The 16,498-nt window shown below is 37.1% G+C and overlaps 2 protein-coding genes across 2 annotated transcripts; both read right to left on the minus strand.

Annotated features, from left to right (window-relative positions):
* Positions 1-6,151: 6,151 nt before the first annotated feature.
* On the minus strand, positions 6,152-10,618 carry LOC104610386 (MND1-interacting protein 1-like). Its single transcript, XM_010276965.3, has 3 exons — positions 9,346-10,618; positions 7,490-9,239; positions 6,152-6,877 (listed from the first exon to the last, which is right to left on the minus strand). Exons 2-3 carry the CDS (start codon positions 9,173-9,175, stop codon positions 6,371-6,373), a joined length of 2,193 nt encoding a protein of 730 aa, XP_010275267.1. The 5' UTR covers positions 9,176-9,239; positions 9,346-10,618; the 3' UTR covers positions 6,152-6,370.
* A 3,066-nt stretch (positions 10,619-13,684) lies between these two features.
* On the minus strand, positions 13,685-14,065 carry LOC104610437 (RING-H2 finger protein ATL14-like). The gene has a single exon (XM_010277054.1). It carries the CDS (start codon positions 14,063-14,065, stop codon positions 13,685-13,687), a length of 381 nt encoding a protein of 126 aa, XP_010275356.1.
* Between the last annotated feature and the right edge of the window lie 2,433 nt (positions 14,066-16,498).

The following is a 16,498-nucleotide window of genomic DNA, read 5'->3' on the forward strand; positions in this document are numbered from 1 at the left end:
CGAAATGATTCTAGGTACATAGCGCGCCTAGACCAGTTGCCAGTTCAGAATCTCTCTTTAGGGGATGTAAACGATCGGATTGGATTTGAATTCAATCTGACACTGTTCATGTCAAATTCAATGTACTCGATCTGAATTTGAATCCTATTGGATCTTTGGATCTGATTTGATCTGATTTATTTTTTAAAAAATTAATAAATTACTAAAAGAAAAAATAAAATATATATACATGTTTTTTATAGAATAAATAAATAATATAATAAATTTATAAAAATACAATATTAGGGATGGCAATTTTCCCCATCCCCGTGGGGATCCACCCCAAATGGGGCGGGGATGGGGATGATTTCCCCCCGCAGGGATGGGGATGGGGAAATTTTCGTCCCCATTAGTGAGGACGGGGCGGGGATGGGGAGAGCACTCCCCGCCCTACGGGGACCTCGATCTTCGTTATGTGGGATCCCCACTGACAGGGGTGAGCATTATTTGGTTAAAATCGAAATACCGAACCAAAAATTTTGGTTTCCGTTTTTTTTCAGTTTTTGGCTAATTCGGTTATGTTAATTTGGTTTTTAAGAATTTCGGTTTTTGGTTTCGGTTTTCAGATTTAGAAATTTGGTTAACCGAAAAACCAAATTAATTAAAATTTATTACATAATATGTAATATATAATATACAATATACAAAATTTAATATATAATATACTATATATTTATATATTAAAATTTTATATATAATGTATTATAATGAAATTCAATTTCATAATATATTATAATATATATATATATATTATAGGTTATAATATATAATATTATATATATATATATTAATTAAATTTGGTTTTTAACCAAAAACCGAACCAAAAATTTTGGCTCGGTTATTTCAGTTTGATTGTAATTCAGTTTCGGTTTTAAAATTTTGGGTTTATTCGGTTCGATTTTTAACCGAATAAACCAAATGCTCACTCCTACCCACTAATATATATGTATATATGTACACATACATCTATATATTAATATTTTTAAAAATATGGTTGAATCTTTTATAATAGGATTGTAAATTTTAATTATTTTAATTTTATTTTTTAAAATAAAATATAAAAAAAAACAAAATTGTTAACATTATAAAAAATCACGGGAAATAGAAATCCTCATGGCGACGGGGGTGGGGATAGCCTTGTCCCCATTAGTGGGGACGGGAATAGGGACAGGGATGGGAATTTTCACGAGGACAAGAATGGAGAGAGACTCCCCGTCACCGCCCCGCCTCATTGTCATTCCTATACAATATATATATAACACGTGAAAACGGATCTTCTCGGATTGAATAGGGGCGATCCAAATCCGATCCGATCTGAAGATCCCACCAACGATTATCCGAATTCGACAAAATAGGATCGAATATCGGATCCATTTGCACCCCTATCTCTCTCATTCTCTCTCCAACTAATGTTGAGAGCTGATGAGTGATGATGATATGGCTAATCCCAACAGTGGTTAATTTGATAAAAATTGCTGCGTCCACGGCACATTCATCTAATCAACCCCACGTAAGTTTTCTCGTGCCGAAAACAGCCTGAAGGGGACACTTGGGAGGAATTAGGGGACCAAACTAAACTTCTCAACCTTTTTGTTTGCCACTTGCAAAAAAATAGTGGTTCAGACTTCAGAGGCAATTTGACATTTTAGATAGAAAGAGCAATCTGTAACCTTGTATTGACCATTAGCTTAAAACATTTTCAAAACCTTTCTCTCTAATACAAATTGTATTGATAATAACCCAAAACACAATAAAATTAACCACTGTACCAAACACCTTTTTAGGTATCTGGACTGTTTGAATTATGAACTTATTGAAATTTGAGAGGTTCGGTTGAGGTAGTCGGATTCGACTCAAGTTTCCATTACAACCAGCCATAGACCATGACCATGCCCATGCCAACTAGCCAATTGGCACTTGCAATACTACCCGGGACTTTGATTATCACGTTGGTGATCACCATTCACAATGTAGGCATAGACTTGTTACGTGGCATATTCAGAAGATCAGGACCCCACAAGATCTGTCCCTCTCAAGTGTCAACTTGAGGGTAGGGGTGTCAATATGGACCAGTTTTGGATTGAATCCATCCAAACCAAAATTAACTTGGATGGATTGGATGGAGCAACAAAAATATATTGAATTGAACCAGTCCAGACTGAATGGTTCAAAGTATTTATGAATTGGATTAGACCTGGTTCATCCATAAAGACGACCAGGTTTGAGTTAAAATTAATCTAAATTAAAACATATTTGAACAATTTAGATCTTCGAAACATTAAATTGGACTGGTTTAAAATATTCACTGAATTCGATTGAACCTGATCCAATTGTCTCAAGAATTTAATACAATGCTACTATGTGTAAATAGGAAGGTCTTTTTGTTATGTAAATATTAATATCTCAGCTCACTTAGTGGCCCAGAGAGCTAATAACTCTTCTTCGGACGTATTTTAGTTTGCAAATTATCCACCAGGGATACCGGATGTGAAGAACTTTCTTGATTATCCTGATAGCTAATATAGTTATTTTATCTATAAAAAAAAAAGAAGTGAATTTTTTACTCCTTGTAATCATGCTTCAAGTTTTTTTAATGGTATTAGTAAGTAAAATTGCTTTATGCTGAATGATCTTTCAGGCGAATTCTCCTTTCAGGCCCAAATCATATATTCTTCTTGGCACCACTCAATGGTGGATTTTGAACTAGGGGTGTTCATTATACGGAAAATCGAACTGAATCAAATCGAATTTGCAGTTTAATTCAATTTATATCCATAAACGGTTTGGTTCAATTTGACAATTTTCTAAATTGTGGTTTGCTTTTTTGGTTTGGTTTATTAAATTTTATAAACTGAACTAAATCATAAATCGTAAATCAAAATTTTATATACAAATATATATAATATGAATATATGATATATAAATATTATATTATTATGGTTTGGGGACTTTGGACCATTCAATGATTTTTTTGGGCTTAACCCAATTAGAAAGCCCAAATAACTTCCCTAAAAATTAAAACTTAAAACTTTTATTTATTATTTTATTATAAAATAAAAGTTCATTATATATTTATAATTTTATGCATTCCATTTAGATATATTAAAAATGGTTTGGTTTGGTTTGATTTTCATACAAAAACAATTTGATTCAGTTTAAAAATTTCTCAAAACGTTAATTACTGATTTGGTCTGAGATCTTCTCCAACCACATTGAACCGGACCGTAAACACCCATATTTTGAACCTCTTAAATATATGACTCATGGGCTAAAAAATGTTACAGGCCCATCAATGAAACAGGAGAAAAAATTATTAGATTTCAAAGTTCAAAGTGTTTCCCAGCCGTAGAGATATGCTATCAATAAAACGCTTCCAATACTATCCCAACATGCACTGCAGCGATACATTGGAAACATTTCCGTATAATTGATGGAGAGATGTTCTGACAACTTGGGATATTGTTGGGACCGTGTTTTGGTATCTGATACGGTCATACCCAAACTTACTGGTTCTATTCCACCCCCCCCCCCTCCTGAAAAAAATATGAAAAAATGCAAACAGGCCCAATGCAAATTTTTTATTTCCGCTGTAGAGTTATAAATATTCAAAATGTTAACAATTCATATTATATGCACCAACGCCCGTCGGTGAATTGACATCAATTTCCGAGCTGGCATCTACCCCAAAATCCCCAACAGTACTTTGGTTATATAAATTCTGACCTTAGGCTGAACTGTTATTTTCCCAACAAAATATTACAAAAAAACAAAAAAAGTTTAAGAGTTCAAAACATTAATTAAAAGAAAATTGGCAAAAGTAAAAAAAAAAAAAAAAAAAATCTTAAATGTCGAAAGAATTGTGACTTGCAAATGTATGACCTACCTACTTAACATCAAAATTTCCAGAATTCTACAGTGTGATGTGGGATATGAGCAACCTACGCTTCAGTCTCCCAACCACTTTAATTTCTTCTTAAAATGCATAGTCCTATGATGTTGGAATGCACGGATGACTTTACTAGGAAAGACCCAGAAAACAAGAAAAAAAAAAGTGTGTGAAGCCGAGGGGCGATGACTTCCTCCTATTTGTGATAAAATAAAAAATAAAAAAAGAAAATCTAAATCACGATTCCTTAATCAGCGTAGAGAGACAATTTATGGATCTTTAGGTTTAGTTTGTTTGCGGTGTGATTTTCATTTGTACTAACTTGCAAAAAAAAAAAAAATCATTTGCACTAGTGCAAATGCATGACAGTGCAAATGAATATAGCATCAAAAAGAACCAAATAAGGAAACAGGATTCATGTTGCCGTTCCCATATAGTTGAGATAAAGCTTGATGAAGATGATTACATGCATGGCAGTGTAAATAGATTTAATATAAATTATGGTTTACTTTTTGTTTTCCATTTGATTATATTGTTTCTATGCATAGTAAAATAATGTAGCAAGGTTTTAAAAATCAATCGAGAACTGGAATTGCTTTGGTCACCAATTCTTGGGTCAGCAATTCGACTATCCGGTTTGAATGAATAGTCTATTCTAACTTAAAAAATACAAAAAAGGCTAAAAATCATTATTCAAGTAAAAGGGATTGACAGTTTGACCACCTGGGCCAATTGGTCACTGACCAAATCAATGATTTTTTATCAAAGAATGAAATGGAATCAATTGTCTAGATGATTCCTGAGCTGAATGATCCAACTGTCCAAGTCAACAACAATTCGAAAACACTGTAATGTATATTCCCAATTAATACCAAAGAGAATCAAGGTAATACTAAAGAGAAAGGTGACATGAATTTTTCATCAAGTTTTTAGATTTAAAAGTTAAAAGGACTAAGACCACTACCACCCCGAGAATGATGAAGCTGAGGATCATTTTCTAAATGATTGATAACGAAAACTAAGTGGAGTAGTTGGCCTTAGTTCCAGATGTGTGGTATTCAATGCACCTGCATCCAGTACGAGACCAATAATTATTGTACCAATAGCATCCCTCTCTAAGAAAAGAATTACAAAGATTGTGCGCCCTTCTCTCCAATATTTTATGTTCATGAGACTACACAGGGATAGCCCATCCCCCAACCCTGGTGACAGCGAGATTTGATCCCAAGTCCCACCATCAGTTGCTCCTCCCAAGTTCCAATCTTTTGAAAAAAAAACCTATTTTACAACTGTGGAAAACTAAAATCAAGATAACTAAAATCAAGAACTCAGAAGTATGTCTTGTAGCATGTCTTATCAGGGATTCAGGGGTACCCAACTTATTTGAAACACATATTCCTGGAGAGATTGTCCTTCTACTAAACCTAGTATGATATTTCTTTCCTCAAGTTCATGCCCAGACCTACAACTTTAATGAACAAGGGGAAAATACCATTATTCAGTCTGAACTCTGATTTTCCTAGGATCCAAGCATGCAGTTTTTCAGATTCAATAAAACCTGATGGTCTCTCAGCCAACTCAACCGCCGTTAGAAGACTCATCCCATCAAAATCCTGAAGTTTTACTTTGATCTACGGACTAAAGCAAGGAAAACATATAGCTTTCCAAGAACAGGGCAAAGTGATTTTCTTTCATTAAAGTCATGATCATGGCCTTCAATATAAACCTGAAGACCATATCTACTGCTGATTATCAAACACCAAAAACTTTGCCTCTCCATAGGAAACTTCCAAAAACCAGTCGCAAAGAAAGGGCCAAATTTCTTTTGCCCAATGTTCCATTTTATGAAACATGTTAACCAATGATAGTTAAAGTGTAATCAATTATAGTTTGTTCTCTCCATACTGCAGGATATGGAACTGCACACAACAACCAAAATACTTATGGATTCCAGTTCTATAGCTAAAAACAAATGTAAACATGCACAGAATTCAGTAGTTCTTGCATCAAAAGTGAAAAAGTATAAAATGATTTAAGCTTACAAAAATGAAAATCGCATGTATATCTCAACAACATTTACAGAAGGTGGCACATTAGACTCTATACAACATAATATTTGTGTTTTATTATCAGCATAGTTTTTCCCCAAAATGCATACTTTATTTTCCCCAAAATCTGATGTTACGGAAGCATTTGCTAAAATATAAAGATAATGGCAACCAACAATTTGTTCACCAAGTAATGAGCATTCCTTTTACTCGTATCAAAGTACAACCTGAGACAAGGCATACTTTATTTGCAGATAATGATGTTGATACACCCGGATATGTCCTTAAAGTGCAAGATAGCAACAAAACCATCAATGACAATGATGGTGAGGGATTATAATGTATAGTTTTTAACCCACCAAGTTTATTACTCATCCACAGAACTTATTTAACCAAACTAGGAGCTTGCACCGAAGACACGGATTCTGTGTTCGATCTTGACCCGGCAACATGGACAAGTAGCTTTTACCTTCTTGTTGTAATCCTCATTGCAATTAGCACACAGAACTTGATGGGCGCATGGAAGGAAAACAACTGAGACTTCATCCTTCATACAGATCAAGCATTCCCTCTCAATGTTTGTTTCTGTATCAGAAGAATCTTCCAATTTATATAGTTCTTCAATCAACTTCAAATTTGTTTCTTTCTGGATCTTTGCTTCTGCAGACATGGTATTAGATGGGTTACTTAGTTGAGTAGATTCTGCGGTTGCTTTGAGACGAGACAGTTCCTGTTCCAGCCTTTGGATATCATCCTTGTGCCTCTGGAAGTCTATCTCTATCTTCCGACGTAAGGCCTCCTGCTTTCTTTTAGCAGTTGCCTCAGCTGCTTCCTTTGATCTTCTATCCTCCTCTACCTGTGCAATGGCTAGATCTTTAGCTTTCAGTTCCTGCCTCCACTTTACCTGTGATCAGAAGATCCCCCAAAGATGACAATTTTATAATTTTTACGAGTCAAATAAAGAGAAAATAAAGAAAGTGGGGAAAGGAAGTTTAGCCCATTGTCCAAGATAAAGAACAAGGAAATGGGATATGCAGTCATAGACCAGATTAAGGCAAGTACTTACAATAGAAGGACAATGAACCTAAGATCACCATCCTCCATTGAAAACTATACGGAGGGACACCGCATAAAATTTTGTCCAATCTGAGCATCTAAGCATTTAATAAAGAAATAATTTGTGGAGCTAATCAAAACAAATGAAGTTAAACAGCTAGGAAGAGTATCTATATACCATGCAAGTGCAATAAACAACATTTAGAATTAAATCTAGGACTATATCCAATCCCAAAGGTGGCCCACCAATCAATTTGGATTAAATAAATTCAGGGTTTGGAGGCCATAATTCATTAAGGACAATAGACCTAAAGTACATAATATATTTTCTCAGGGATGATGATCATTTAGAATGCAATATAACCACTAGATTTCCTTTGCTTCATGGTAAATTGCAGCAGTAGAGATGAGAAATGAGAAAAATATGTTAGAACCCATTATGAAGTTTTGCTTAGCACACCTCAGTTTCCCTTTGAGATTCCTTGACCAAGGTTAACTGTTGTTGCAGCTGAGCAATCTTCTGCTTCTCCTCGGCTACCTCCTCCTGCAACTTAGCTTTCTGTTTCTCCCAAGCCAGAAGCCTCTTAAGGCACTTCTTCTCTCTCTTTGCAACTTCCAAACAGGTTGTAACTGATTCTGATGCACTTAACTTGGAAGCTTCCATCTCTGCCCGTATCTCTGCATTCTCAGTTTCAAGCCTTCTCACAGCTGCATTTGCACGGTCAACTTGGCCACTTGCCTTTCTTAGGGCATTCTCCATCTCTGAGAGCCTCTTCATGGTTGTGTCCTCAAGAGCCTGCTTACCCTTCTTAAGCCGTTGAGTCTCCTCCCTCTCCATTCTTAGCATCTTAAGTTCTGTTAGATCACTGCTCAGTTTTCTAGCAGCTTGCATTGCTTTCTGGTGGGCCCACTCCTTGCGATCCTTAACTTGTCCTTCAAGCTCCCTAATCTGATGGATCAGATTCAAGATTATCTCATTCTTCATGTCAGCTGTGCCACCATCTTGCTTCTCTTCAAGACTCAAACTACCCAAGCTACTCAAAACAGAGGTCACAACATCAGAAGGCTGTGAATCTCGAGGCTCCTCATGCTGAACAGCTTGAACTTCTGACCCAGATGCTACCCCCGAGGGTGGTTCATCACCAGATAAAGAGCTTGGACAAACCTGTGGTTGTGCCTGAGATTGTACTACAACTGCTTTTGCATTTGCCCGGAATCCCGCAGCAAACATTGCAACATTTCTTTTCAACAGAGACTTCATTGACGGTGTGAGGTTGAACCTCTTTGGACACTCAATGTCTTTGTTCAATGTAGTTTCAAGACATGATGAGAACCCGCCATAAATAGGGACATCTGATGGAATTCCATTTCCAAATCCCCAACCACCATGAAATTTGCATAGTCCGGGAGCAAGACCAACTGGGTTGTTGCTTGTAGGTTCACCATTGCCAGCAGTAGGACCAGGACCAGGAACAGGACCGGTACCACCAGCACTACCAGCACCACCATTGGTGGGGGGAAGGACTGGGATCTCCATTGTGCTGGCTCGGCCCACATGCAGATCACTCATGAGAAGACACCACATAGCATCTCCTTTACTCAAATGGGGCCGAACCTGCTGGAGTAAGCAGACCATGCCTGCCAGTGAGTACTCCTCCAGTTGCCTCAGATCCCCAAAAACTGGTTCAGGTTCCTCAGAATTCCCATTGTGCAGATTATTTACAAACGTACTATTAAGGTAAGCGAGTGAATTCTGCAGGATATTCGTGAGAACATCCATGCTACCGTAGCAATGCCCATTTCTTAAGATCGCTTTTAAGGCAACGTCTTCGTCATATCCAAGCGCTACGAGTTTAGAGATTGCTTCATTATACAAATACTCGAGGTTCTTTAGCAATAACTCTTCTAATTGATCTTCAGTACAGTACCCCCAACCACTCTCATCATAATTAGGGTTAATGTTAGGATTCCCGGAACCATTCTGATCGTCGTCATCGGAACTCCGATGATCGGATGGCTTCAAGCAGAATTCATGAAATGAGGAGGGGATTCCGGTTCTATCCGAGAGGTTGCAATCTATATCAAGTTTTATTGATCGAGTTTTCCGACTGCTTCGGATATGCTTTTCTCTTACGGTCCAACCCATAGTTCGGAAGAATCAAGATCGAGAGAAAGAAATAGAAATGGTGATTGGATTGAAATCAAGAACCCTAAAAGAACCAGCAATCGAGATAATCAATTGAATGAGTTCAATCAATCATGCGAAAGCGTATATGATATCGAAAGAAACTAAAATGAGATTGAGAGAAAACTTACCAAAACGATGCAGAACCCGTTTGGTTTTCGTCTTGAGTTGCAGGAAAAAGATCGAGTGGGTCGAACAGAGGGAAAATTGAGAGAGAGAGAGAGAGCTTGGAACGAGAAAATTATATAGGAAATGGCTCTTACTGCAACGTGCCAATATCTCGTTAAGTTAGGCTGAGTGGTATGGGCGTTCGCATCCGCCCCCCACAGAGTTGCCCCCCAAATACATCTCACGCGTTGTGGGCGCGCCACGTGTCCGATCACACGCGAAATAAAGAGACTCGTGCGAAGCTCATAAGACGGCCGTTAATTCCGCCCCGTTAGCTCCCTCTCGCCCAAAAGGGCATCATCCCCTTCTCTTTCTCCAATTTCAGACCTGAAACTCTCTATCTTCCGTAATCCGCCGGAGATTGCTCTCTTCGAGTTCCACCGATCAACGCCGATGACCGTTCCGGCTGGAGGTAAGTATCCCTCGACCTTCCGTAATCCCTTCTCTTTCTCCAATTTCAGACCTGAAACCCTCCACATCGATGTTTGATGTTTATGAGACGACTGAAACTGCATGTACACACTAGTGTGATTTCATGCTTTTATATATTTCAGTCAATCCACTTGGGATGCTGCTGCTAATTATTTATTGGGATACACAAACGTTGGATTAGTCGTCTTCGAGCAAGTAAGGACAGTTACAGCCAGCACCCGCACCTTCAGTCTCCTCACTCTCTCGGTTTTCGTAGTGAAGGGCGGCCTTGATCTTCTGCACCGTGCAAGATATGAGGTTGTTGACGGTCTCAACCGACTCCACGGTGAGCTTAGCCGTCGGCAGATTATTGACTAGTATCTAAAACGTCACCGTCGTAGTCCGATTTTCCAACATTTGGCATGCATGTGGAGTAGTCCGGCAGAGAAGCGCCATTAACTCAGAGATGTCTTTGCTAAACAGGTGCGGGTCTGCTGCAACTGAATCTTGATCTTCTCTATAGAAGCAGAGAGGATCAAGATCTTACAGTTTGACGGATCCCATTAGGGAAATACCAATTCCAAAATTACTTTTAAAGGAAATGCCAGTTGAACCTTTATTCAGACTTCAAGAGTGTTCAGACATCAGACTACTCCACACGCATGCCAAATTTTTGAAGCAGGTGCAGAGAGAGAGTTCACAATCCACATGGTGCTTCTCGGCCGGCGGAACTCGACCGGGTTAATTTCCGGTGGGTGGGTTAAGAAAGGGCAATGGTTTCAGGGTTTCAGTTCGAAGTGAATGGAGAAGATTGGGAGCAGAAACCCCTTGGGCAAGAGAGGTATTAACGGGGGAGCCTGAAACGGCGTCAAATTGATTTCGCACGCGTCTCGCCTAGGGTGCGTGTTTCATGACACGCGTCGCGTTCTGGTTTTGTGGGACGTTTTTGGGGGGCAAATCCGTGGGGGGCAGATGCGAACTCGTGGTATGAGTCCCAAAATGCCCATGTACTAGGGATGACAACGTTGAGGCAATTCGTTGAATGTTACGTGCTAAAAAGAGAGAGAGAGGTAGGACTGTTAACGGACCGGGTATGGCTCAGGTCCAGGAAGAACCGCAACCGACCCGACAACAAATTTTAAGGATTCAAAATCGAACCAGATTCAATAGAGTTTATAATTTTAGACCCAGTTTGGTCGGTTTTCAGGACAATCGGATCTAATTCGATGGATCTGATTATAATAAACCTATTAAAAATATTATATATATTATTAATTTATTTAATATTATATATATAGTCTAAATCAGTTTGGGACTGACTAGAACTGGTAATCAAGATAATATATCAGAAATTGGAATTGAGTTATTGGTTCCAGTCCTTAGAACTAGAACAGACCCAATCGGTTCGAGCCATCGGGTCAGACCCAATCCATTAACAATCCTAAGAGAGAGAATAATGGAGAGGGGAGGAGAAAAGACCCAACCCATTAACAATCCTAAGAGAGAGAGAATAATGGAGAGGGGAGGAGAAAGAAAAATAAGTGGTAACGATGTTGTGAAGCCAAAGACAAATATCAACTACCACATTATATTATAATCAATGATCAGTGATATTTTATTATTTTATTATTTTTAATGAAAAATACCTCACTTCATAGAAATGAAACGGAATATCCTACAAGAAAACTCTGCAAGCATGGTTGTATATGGGCATCCCTAGTTACACATTAGGCTAAGTTTGGAAAGAGTATAAATACAATTTATGTACAATGCAAATATATACAAAATAATACAAATTACATGGTTTTACATTCTATATATTTGTATTTGTATTCCTTCTAAATAGGTTTTTTGGAACTTTTTCCCTATAAATTTAACATACATGTACCCAAGATATTTCTAATTATATGTAGTTGGATTTTGCATGCATAGAATCTTATTTTTGTTTGTAGGAGATTTGGGTTCATAGAAATAGCCTCTTTTCTTTGAGTTCGGATTTATTGACCACAAAAACATTGGCCACATATTGTGCATAAGATATTACAGTCATACATTGGGAACATCTCCCATGAATAACAACAAGAGATGTTCATGATGCCTGGCTATGGGGTCTTTGTGGCAATGTTTTGTAATTGGCACATGAAAGAAAGAAAATAAAGAAAGTAGGCAAATGGTAGGGGCATCCATGAAAAACCAAAAAACCGAATCGAACAAAAAAAATTGAATCGCAAAATGCGGTTAATCGAACCGATCAGTTCGGTTTTGGTTAACCTACAAAGGTTCCACAATTTTTGAAAAGCCGAAGGTCTGGTTTGGCTTTCGGTTAATCTACAAAAAATCGGTGGTTAACTAAACCGACCGATATATATTCATATGTATATTTTATATATCTTTTTATTATATGTCACATATTTTCTATATATTATATATAATATATATTCATTATATATATATATAAATATATACTTATATTATATTTATAATGATTTATTTATAAATATATTATATATTTTTAAAATATTTATAATATATTATATATTTTTATTATTTATAATATAATATTATGTTTATATAATATATACTATAAATATAAAAAGTTGAAGAACCGAACCGGTCAAAAACCAAAACCGGCGACCGGTTAACTGGTGGTACTGATTCAATTTCGGTTTGGAGAAATAGAAAAACCGGTACTACCGGTTCGGTTTACAAAATAAGGCCATGGTTCGATTAACCAAACCGTAGACACCTGTAAGCAATGGTAATGGTGACTAGCAACCACAAATGAAATGGTAGTAAGGCAGTTGTTGTCACTAGTCATCCCCCCATGCCCACTTAGATCTCACTAAGGGTGTCAATGTTATTCTAAAATCTGATTTCAAATTTGAGATTCGACATAATCAAATTGAATCTGAATATGACTTGTTTCGATTTGATTGATTATTTAATTCTTACATATAATATATAAAATATATAAATGTGTTATATAAGTTATATAATAATTAAATCATATAAATAATTTATATATTTTATATAAATAAAATATTTACATTATATATTTATTAATTACCTAAAATAATTAATCGTTCGAATTTGAATTAAATTGAATATTCGAGTATTTAATCAAATTCCAATTCGAATATTAATTTTCTAATCAGATTCAAATTCAAATATTACTTGCTTAAATTCGTTTACACCCATAGATCTCACTATATTATGTTAAATCTGAATGATCACCAATATAATTCTTGGGTCAAATGGTTTGGCCACCCCAATCAACAATGGTTTTAAAACCATGGTTTAACCTACAAACAAGGTAGCTGGAGGACCACCCTTAGGCTGTGGATTGGGCACTATTATCTTATCATCCGATCCAAATCAGCCATGTACTCCACCTTTTACTAGCTACTCTTTCCACAATATTTTAATATTAAATTTGCCTAAAACAAGCGGTGATTATCATTGCTACTGCTAGGGTTTTGAGCAACCATCTACCTAGTATTGAGAAACTAGGCTCCATTAATTTGTTTGCATTCTATTTGTACGGGAACAAATACATGAGAGTGAAATTATGTACATTATGCATGAGAAAAAGTGCGAAATCTGCAGGTTCAATTTTACATCATCTGTACTACAAACAAACAAATAAATGAATAATTGAAATCAGCTGAATTAATGAATATAGGAATCTCATACTCAACCATATGGATAACCGTACCAGAAAAAACACTAACCAGAGATTTCTACCCAGCAAAAGCAAAATCTAAGAAGAAGACCCAATGTTATTCCGGCAATCGTGTAAACAGATATATATATATATATATATATATATATATATATATATATATATATATATATATATATGAAGGATGAAGAATTCCGGCCGGCAATCATCTAATTAGCAGAAGACCCATTATTGGAAACCTTGAGGGCAACTTCAGTACGACAAATGGGGGAGGTCGACGCCTTCAAAAACCAGACGTCGATGCATTTGGCATGGAATAGATGTTGACAGTTAGGCAGAAGGCGGCAGCATTGGCCTTGCAGAAATCCTTCCAAGCAAACAGTACATTCATCACCCTCCCACTCCCTGCAGGAGCCATAGATGATGGACGATAATGGCGTTTCGCTTACTTCGCTTATTGGAGATGGAGATAACTCATCATCCTCTTCATCCTGGCCATATATATCAATACAGCAGAAAGAAGCAATCGCCAAGAGACCACACACATAGTTTATCGCGGTAACGATGGGCACCACCGTCAACCAACTCATTTGCTTTACTTCCACAGTTGAAAGTTGAAACGCGAGACGAGATCGAGATCGAGAACAAACAACGTAAAGGGATGCATGTCCAATTATATATATATATATAAGCTGTGGTTGGAGACGGAGTGCAAGACGATTTTCCTTCTCTGTGTGAGAGTCCTAGTACTAGTTTCAAACTTACTAACAATAGGATTATAGGAATGCATCGATCAAGTTCGAGTGTGTATGTAACTACCATCTACTGAGGTGCTTTCCTATTGGGCCCACGTGTAACCAGCAGATTCAGATAGAATCAATTAAGACCATTGGACTTGTTGACTTCTTGACCTAAGATATTACTATTGTAATTGGTCTCATGAATATGTTAATTATATGATGAGCCGTAGAGGCTACGGGGTCACTGAGCCCAAACCTTGGGGTTAGGATAGATTGGGCTATGCTGTTCAATTTGGGCCCTAACTAAAAATCCCAACTTGAGCTTAAACTCTGGATGGATTGGGCTATGCTGTAGCCTGTAGCCCCTTTCACCATTCACCAAGGATGAAGCCCTGGCTTATGGGTACGGGCTACCCCTGTTGTATTGTGAAGCTGTAACCCATAAAGCCAACGTACAACGCAAGGTTTTTAAAAACGACCTGGAAATAGAACCGGTCAAGGGACCGGTTTCCGGTTAAGCGGTTCAACCGTTCGGGTCAAACGGTTTGACTCGTGATATTATAAATAAATTAAAAATAAAAAATATATTTATAAATAATAAAAATAAATAAAATACAGAAAATAAAACTACTCAAATACAAAAATAATACAGTACAAAACACAGAAAATATAAAAATAAAATACAGAAAAATTCTAAAATATGCAGAAAAAACACAAAAAATTCAAAAAATACAGGAAAAAAACAGAAAAATTCTACAGCTATGGTGCATGTTGAGGATGCTAGGTAGATGGTGTTGGTTTATGGGTGCAATTCAGCCAGCAGAAGAAGTTAATATGGAAACACGTTGCCCTGCTCAAGCCAATATTCCTTAAACAATATAACAGTATAATAAGTTCTTCGGTTCACAACACAAACGGATGAAAACAAAAAAAAGAGGCACAAAAAACTAATGAACTAAAAACAGGAAGTTCTTTAGTAGAAATAGAGCAGAGCAGAAACTTCTACCCCCAAAAAAGCAGAGGAGAAATGAATGATTACTTTATAAAGACAAAAAAAACACTTCACCAGCCAAATAAAATTGAACTAATCAACCTTAGACAACAATGGTTGAGAGAAAGATAAGAGAAGATAGAGTTTCATGGACCTTGACGAAACTAGGAGGCAACAAAGAAACGGCCACGCAAAACAAAAATGAAGGAAGAATAGAAAACAAAAGTGAATAGGAAAAGCTGGTATGCGACCAAACTCACCGCCGGCCGCCGCTGCAAAATCGCCTATCGCCACTGCTACTTGTTGCTCCTGCTAATTACAAAAAGAAATCCGCCGTAGATGAAATTCATCGCTGTCGCCCAGTCGTCGTGATTCACCGTTGATTGCCATCGGTCATGACTATCGCAGGTCGTCGGTCGTGGCTGTTGCAGATCACTGAGAGGAAGGAACTCAAGGAAGGTTTAGAAGTAAGAACGAAAATGAACTTTCATTTTGAACTTCCAACCTTAACTCGTAAGATTTGGGAATCGGGGACATGAGTGTCCTTTTTTTGTTTTTTATTTTTTTTAATCTAACAAAAATTAATTTCGTAACCCGCGAACCACTGCCCGGGTCGAACAGTTTAGCGGTTCGATCACCCGGGTCAGCGGTTTTTTGACCTTTTCAACGGTTATTAGGCATTAACGGTTTATGGTATAACCGGACCCGGGGGCTGAATGCTTATCGGTTTTTCCGGTCTGACCATCCGGCCCGGTTTAGTTTTGAAAACCATGGTACAATGTACAATTTCCTAACCCAACCCGACCCAAGTTACACTACTACCCGATTGTGTTTGGGCTCGGATCTGTTACCCACGAGTTGTTGCCACATTTATACCCACAAGACATTAGTGCGCTACGAATAAGGTAAAATACAAAAAATCTTTGCTGAAGTTTCTGACAATACAAAAAATCTTATTTTCGAAGAAATCGATAAATACCTCCCTAAGACAAAAAATATTAAACTAATAATCTTTTTTTGTCAAAATACCTATTTTACCTTTTTATGAATTAAACTATTTTTACTAGAATACCCCCCTTGTGCCCTCTCCTATCAATTTTAATTTTTTTTTATCTGAAGAGGAACAACCCAAGAGAACGAACCCAAAAAGAACGAATGGGTAAGGATTCATTTTCATTTTAACTCACAAGGATTTCGGTCATGTGGGCTCTGATTTCATTTTAACGAACAAAGGTTTTGCCCTGTATCCCTCAGTATAAATTACTTATTCGACTGTCCTCGTTATCTTTGTT

The sequence above is a fragment of the Nelumbo nucifera genome, chromosome 1 (genome assembly GCF_055504915.1).
Source record: "Nelumbo nucifera cultivar China Antique chromosome 1, China Antique-T2T, whole genome shotgun sequence".
Lineage (NCBI taxonomy): Eukaryota > Viridiplantae > Streptophyta > Magnoliopsida > Proteales > Nelumbonaceae > Nelumbo > Nelumbo nucifera.

Bases quoted from the DNA above. Each gene is read 5' to 3' on its own strand.
- LOC104610386 (XM_010276965.3), bottom strand. From the start codon at position 9,175: ATGGGTTGGACCGTAAGAGAAAAGCATATCCGAAGCAGTCGGAAAACT. The intron at 6,878-7,489 runs GTGTGCTAAGCA...TTCTGATCACAG, and splicing joins AATCTCAAAGGGAAACTGAG to GTAAAGTGGAGGCAGGAACT.
- LOC104610437 (XM_010277054.1), bottom strand. From the start codon at position 14,065: ATGAGTTGGTTGACGGTGGTGCCCATCGTTACCGCGATAAACTATGTG.